The 6,770-nt window shown below is 48.3% G+C and overlaps 1 protein-coding gene across 1 annotated transcript; it reads right to left on the bottom strand.

Moving 5' to 3' along the window:
* Positions 1-398: 398 nt before the first annotated feature.
* LOC131282478 (ubiquitin carboxyl-terminal hydrolase 7) lies at positions 399-6,555 on the bottom strand. The gene is made up of 3 exons (XM_058311958.1): positions 6,328-6,555; positions 4,974-5,567; positions 399-4,023 (listed from the first exon to the last, which is right to left on the bottom strand). Exon 3 carries the CDS (start codon positions 4,017-4,019, stop codon positions 681-683), a length of 3,339 nt encoding a protein of 1,112 aa, XP_058167941.1. The 5' UTR covers positions 4,020-4,023; positions 4,974-5,567; positions 6,328-6,555; the 3' UTR covers positions 399-680.
* Between the last annotated feature and the right edge of the window lie 215 nt (positions 6,556-6,770).

Raw genomic sequence — 6,770 nt, 5'->3', positions numbered from 1 at the left:
AGTAGAAGACAAAGACAAATTAAAAAGCAACAAATCGAAAACACATTTTTCTCGATCATTATGATAATAATAAATGTATATAATAAAAGGATGATACATGTAACCTTCTAACCATAATACACTGAGACGTTTAGACGATAAAGCTTTCACGACCACCTCCCAGGACTAACACTCGATTTCCAACGAAAATGGCCAATATGTCAACGGGTGTTCGACATTATTATAGTTTGAGGAAAGAAACATTTTCCGCACAAAAACAAGTTTCAGCACATTAAACAAAAAGAATCGCTTCGTTATCGCTCTCATATCTGTAGGTCTGGCTTAAAGTAGATCCTTCTTAAACGCGCAACGGACGTTGAGACGAGAATTTCATACAAAAAAAAAAAAATTAAAAAAAAAACAATTATATTTTCAACTTGCACTTCAATTTTATAATCCTACGTAGATGTTTCTCAACAAACGTTTTAAGCTCATGTAAGCTTGGCTGGAGTAAAAAACATCTCCGTTCGTGAGTAACGTAGAGAAAAGAATGGCCGATCTAGGGACAATCGAACAAAATCAATCTACCGTAAAAGGGCACGGTTCCGTTCATGCTGGATTTCACTCTGTCGTTTGACGAGAGGTGCTGAATCGCTCTTGGATACTTTTGCCACATCCTCTATGCCTTTCTATTAGTTGCATTAATTGTAAATTTTGATCGCCTTCTCCATGTAATTGAACCGACTGCGCTTAGTGTTTTTGTTAATGTGCTCCAGTCCTAGGAAGGTGCGTGAATGCGGATCAGTCCGGTCACCCCGGAACATCTCCAGATTGATCTGTATCATCTCGTCGTCGATGTAGTCGATGTGCTCGGTGATGATCGCTAGCCGGTACTTTTCCCACTCCTTGTCCGATACCGCAAGCTTCTTTTTCATTCGCTCCTTAAGTGACGCGTACGTCTCGTCCTGCACTGCGCGGATGAAGAACGGGATGCCAAACACACTCGAGATATCCTTGGTGAAGTGCAATACTGGGACGAGCATTTCGCTTTCACCGAGCGCCACCTCATCCTCGGCCACCTCCTCGATGCGGTACATGATCTGATTGCCGATGCTGGACTTCTGCACGAACGGGTTCTCCGTGTAATCGTGCAGCTGGTCGAGTGGCGTATCGTCGGCCGGGCCGGGGGAAAGACGGTTTTTGGACAACTCCGAAATCCGCAGCTGCTTGGTGCTCGCCTCACCGAATTCGATCACCTTGCGTGCCTCCTCGAGTAGATCGCGCACCGTGCCGTTTTTGTTCGGGTACAGGATGAGTTCCTTCTCTTCCTTCAGGTTCGGCATCAGGTAGAGGCAGCGGAACTGCTTCTTATTCTCCAACTCGTTGATGTTGATCGAGAGCTTTTGATAGAACAGCTTGCGTACCGTTTTGTTTTTGGTATACTGCAGCACATCCCGCAGGGAACCACCGAAGCTATGGGAGAGCGGCTGTCCGGGTAAGTCGCTGTAGTTTTTGCTCTTGAAAAACTGAATCTCGTACGGGTTGACGTTGATGCGGCGTCCGACTGCCTTCGCGATCTGATCGTACGTCGACTCGGATGACAGGTCGAGCGTGAAGCCGGTATCGTTCGGTATGAGCGTGTCAAGAAAGACGACCTCCATGCGACAGAACAGGTCCTTGAAGTACGCCTCGCAAGTCGGAAACTCCAGGTTCTCCTGCGGTGGGTGCAGCTTCTCGAACACGATGATGGTGCCATGGCCGAGGAGCGAGAGCGCCGTTTGCAGCGTCTGGAACTGATCGGTGATCTTTTGGGCCTTGTTAATATCTACCACTTCGTACAGCTGCAGCTCGGTGTCCGGCTCGAAGTAGGCTCGCTTGCATAGGTCGCGTGCCAGCTCCGCCACCGTCGTCGTCGGCTTGTACAGTCCGTGGCCGCAGTAGTTGAGTCGCTTCTCGACCGGATCGTAGAACTTGAAAAACATTAACGTATCCTCGAACGTTATCTTTACCGGTTCGAGTTCGATACGGCCGGGCAACGGCAGCTCGAGGAAGATCGTGCATGAGTGTTTCGTTTCGGGCGACGCGTACTTGCTGCATGTCTCCGCCGACGACGGATCGATGTATTCGAACTTGTGGGGCTTCTGGTTAGATGGTTTCTTCACCTCCCACAGTCGAAACTGGCCCGGCTCCAACTTGAATGCCCGCCCAATCTGCACCACCACCGTTGCCAGGTCGAGCGTCTTACGCACCTTCAAAGTACGGTAAGCGGCGGTCGTCGCATCAAACAGATCGGACTTCTGATGGACCTCCATATAGTCGGAAAGCAGCACATTCAGGTTGACAAAGCTCGACGCCTCGGTGCGCTCGATGCGGCGCACTTGCTGGATGCGTCGCTGCTCGTTCAGCCGCTCGAGGAGTTCCTCGGGAATGTCGCTCTCCTTCACCTCTTCCAGCACCTGGTGCACAACGGACTCGCGCACGTATACCAACATGTAAGCGTTGCTGCTGTGCCGCAGGTTCAGTTCGTTGTCGTGACCGCCATAATTCTGCTCGATTGCCTCGTTGCGACTGCAGCGGCACACGACGTCGTCGTCGAACTTGCACCACTTGCCATCGTTCTTCGGATTGATGTAGACAACATAGTGACCTCCGTGATTATCACCTGAGTGTACCAGAACCGCGTGCAGGATATAGGTGGCCGGTGTGTCCTCCGGCTTCTCGAGGAACGGGTCCAGGTTGATCATCTCGTCGAACTCAAAGCGATCGTTAAACTTGACCGAGTTGTCCGAGATAGGATCGTACTGGAAGCGCATCAGGTGTAAGTGCAGCACGGGCGGGAACTTACTGAACAGGATGCCTTTTTCTGCCTTCTGCAATCCATGCTCTCCCGCGTCGTATTTGTTATCGTCATCTAGGATCTCCGTCGCGATGTAATCCTTGAACGACTCCTGGATATTCTTCTTGCCCTTGATATTGAGCTGGATGTCGTAGAACGTCTCCGTGCGGCGGCTTGTGTAATCCACGTTCTGGCACTTGATGTACGAGATCATCTTGCCCTCGAACAGCTTTGGGATCGTGCCCTCCAGACTGGTGCCCTTCATTTTGTTCTCCAACTTATCGAGTAGTACGCGCAGGAACTCCTGCACGTCGTGCTGCATAAACGAATCGAGCGCATCCCAACCGAAACTCTTCGTTAGCTTTTTCGTACCGACCGGTTTGTTTTGCGTCTGTAAATCGTGGAACACTCGCTGCAGGGCGAGCGCGACCGACTTGCAATCATCGTCCGCCTCCGTTGGCATCTTGTACACGGCCTTCCGCAGCTGGTTGGTGAAGTACAGCGTCTGCAAGAGCGAGTTCATGTAGCACGTTGCACCCTGGTTCTTCAATCCCACGTAGCCAGTGTGTTTCTTCGAGTCCCAGAATATTCCACGTGGTGGCTCCGCATTCACGTACACTTCCAGTGTGATCGTATCGTTCTCGATGTACCCATTCGCCGGATCGATAATCTCCTGCCAGTTCATAAACGACGAGAAGCCCCAATCGTTTTCCTGCATGCAGAACGTGTGTCTGATGCGCCTTATGAACGGTTCCGCGTGCGAGTCCACCTTCAGCAAGCGCAACTCCGCCGATGCAGAGCAGTTCCAGTTGTTGCTCGAGCTTTCGCCGTTGCACTGCAGGAAGAAACCAAGCCCTTTGCCGGGGGCAACCGCGTTTTCGTTCGTGCGCGGCATGGCCAGTATTTTCCACGGCAGATTGCGCACAAAGTACGGCGGTGACAGAACAGACTCCGTCAGTCGGCTGAACTTTGTAATCTGAAAACTGAACGTTGCTTCCGAGCGCACCTCGTCGTTCATGTAATCCTGATCGTCGAGCGCCATCGCTTCGCCGCCGCCGTCCGCGTTGCCTCCGACACCACCGCCACCACCGTTCGCGGCTGCCGTCGGCGGTGCAACCGTATTCGTGAGGTTCTGAATGTTGGGCGGGTCGATTTCATTGTCGTCCTGGGTGTCCATCGCTTCGACCGTTTTGTCGTAGTCCATCGCGCTAGAATGAGAGGTTTTACAACGTTTTGGTTTCGGTTCCGTCGAGTTCATGTCGTTTCACCAGGATATGAACAAATTTGGTATGGGACGAAAATAACGTAGGAAGTAGGAACAGGGGCGGCACGTTATGGTGGTTTTTTTTTGTTATAGGACATCGGACAAAAGACAACAAGGATGCAAAAGTGAAATTCGGGTAACAAAGTTGCGATGAGATTACAATCAAAAGTGATGATTGATTATAAAAAAGATAGAAAAAGAGGACGAGAAAAAGAAAAACAAAATCTTTCAGAACAATCGGATAAATATTCTCTCTGGGAAATACTGGGATAAAGGAGGGTAGGGATGAAATTTCGATTCCTACGAGACATTAGGATGATTTGATCAAAGATATGTTTCAATACTAAATCGCACCGCATCGAAATGTCGTGATTCAAGTACCTCTTGTAACTTTCATTTGACTAAATAAGTCATTATACATATAAATTTTACAAACAAAAAGTTCTTTAAAAGATAGAAAATATTCAAGCAGTAACACTGGACCAAAAATTAGGATGGTCTCTATGAAAAATGATAATTTGTACTTGTATTTGGAAACATATCATGTATAATTATCAACTTAAAAAAAAGAAGTTTCACAAAAAAAATTTTTACTGTGGAATGCCGTGTTTAAACATGCTTGAACATATCCTTCAAGAAGCCATTTAACTCAATCATTAAATAACAATGTTATCAACTCATCCCACGCCTCAGGAACCGATAGAATGGAAAGAAACAATAACGTTAACCAACGATGGAAGCATCCATTCCACTCTGCAAAAATTGCATTGCGTGGGATGTCCAAGAAAGTCAAAGGTCATTGTTGCAGGAATGTTTAGATGGGAAGGAAGGATTTGGGTCATACAGGTTATATCATTGTTGGCAGGCGGGCAATCGAGGCTGTGGTATACGTACTTCAAGCCCTCTGTCGGAAGAAATTCCTTCCCCGTTTTAGCGGCCGTTCGGTGCGCACGTTTTCCACCGAGAACTGTGAGAAAGCGAGTCAGCAGCTGGAAGCCTACGCCCCCACCTCCACCACGTCGACGTCCTCCTGCGCCTCCTTCCGACTCTTGCTCTTCGATGCCGACGCCGACGCCACGCCCCTCACCGCCACCACCACCCCCGGCAGGGATGTTGTTGCTTTCCTTGCGGCGCTTCGGCGCTACGAGCGAGCTGCGGAGGGAACTGTCACTGGTTGCTTTCTTCTGCCTTGCTGCAACGGATGCAGCAACAGGGTTTTCTGGTTCGGTGCACTCCGCCGATTCTACGATCTCAGCAGCCCCGGTGGACTTTCCGTCAACGTCTCCGGACGCTGCAGGTTTAGTTGTTTCTTTTCCCCAGCGAAAGCCGACACGTCTTCCGATCCACTTTCGCGATTGCTGTTGCTGCTGCTCCGGCGGTTGTTTTTGTTCTTCCACCGATCCTTGAGAGGATCCTTTCTTTCGCCACTTCCGCAGTGTCGCTCGATCGGTCTTGGCCAATATTCACCCGTAAGCGGCTGGGTAGCTCCTTCACCAGCAACAGTTCCGAAAAGGAAAGATTGGTTTTGGAAACGTTAGCGACGCCGAAGGACAAAGGATTAAAAAAACGCGCACGAGAATTTTGCAATTCACGGTGGACGCCTTCCTGCACTAAGGAAAACAGCAGCAATAACAGATGAGCAAGCAAAGACCTTTCTTCTCACAAAAACTGTCCGAATGCAGTGAGCAGTGAGCAATGAGCAGTGCGTGAGAGTATGACAGTTAAAGCGTCATACTCATTTGTCAAGTGACAACCGGGTTGTTGCGGAAAAGTATACACATTTTTGTATCTTTTCGCAGCTGACAAAAACATTTCCAAAATAACACAAAGAATATGGTTCAGTGAGTGCAATCGATTGGAATCAACTGAAGACTTATCCAAAAGACACATTTTTCAACGCAAATTGCCCGTCATTCTTACAAATGCTTTGATGTAGTGGTGAAAGGTGAACAAGTTTGGAAACGCTTCTGTCATCGTGGTTCTTCCTTGCGGTGATCTCAAAAATAATCATAAATAAAAATATTGAAATTATGCTTTAATTGCTATGAAAATGAGAATGTATACTATCGAGAAGTAACTTGGAACCAATCAACATCAAACCAATCTTTAAAGACAATAAATTATGGAAAACACTGCCCATCAGGTAGGATCTTTAAACTTGAAACCACTGCCACCGCATTCCTAACCTTTGCCTGTATTTTGTGCGGATGCTTCCTTAGCTTCACTTGTATGACAACTAAATGCTCACCTTTATTTGTACGATGAGCTAACTTGGATGAGGCTTCTTGAGGACTATCAAATAGCGGACACCGGCAGTGGTGTTTTCGCGTCGGAAGCAACTCTTTAGATTATGCAATCTTTGCGAAGGATTTTTGATTTTCTCCTTATTTCCTTCCTTCCCGATTCGCTTTGGCGATCGCTGCTGCTTCTGGGGCGTCCGGTTATGAAGACGGCAAACATTCGTCGGCTTGGGATTGATCGGTTTGTCGCACAGTGCTTGTTCGATGGGACACTGGGGCACCAAGTTTGCGTTGTGAAATTCACAACATTGGTCGCTTTGGTTGTCGTCGCTGATCTATTGGGCGTATCACACTTTGCTTTTGCTGCCTTTTCGGAGGATACGGTTGCTCGGAACAATTTGCAACTCGGAAACGCGGACTGAAGTTTTCCTTCCACACACACACACACAAA

This window comes from Anopheles ziemanni, chromosome 2 (genome assembly GCF_943734765.1).
Source record: "Anopheles ziemanni chromosome 2, idAnoZiCoDA_A2_x.2, whole genome shotgun sequence".
In the NCBI taxonomy this organism is placed as follows: Eukaryota; Metazoa; Arthropoda; class Insecta; order Diptera; family Culicidae; genus Anopheles; species Anopheles ziemanni.
The sequence above is the reverse complement of the archived record's forward strand: the minus strand, read 5'-3'. Positions and strand labels throughout refer to the sequence as shown.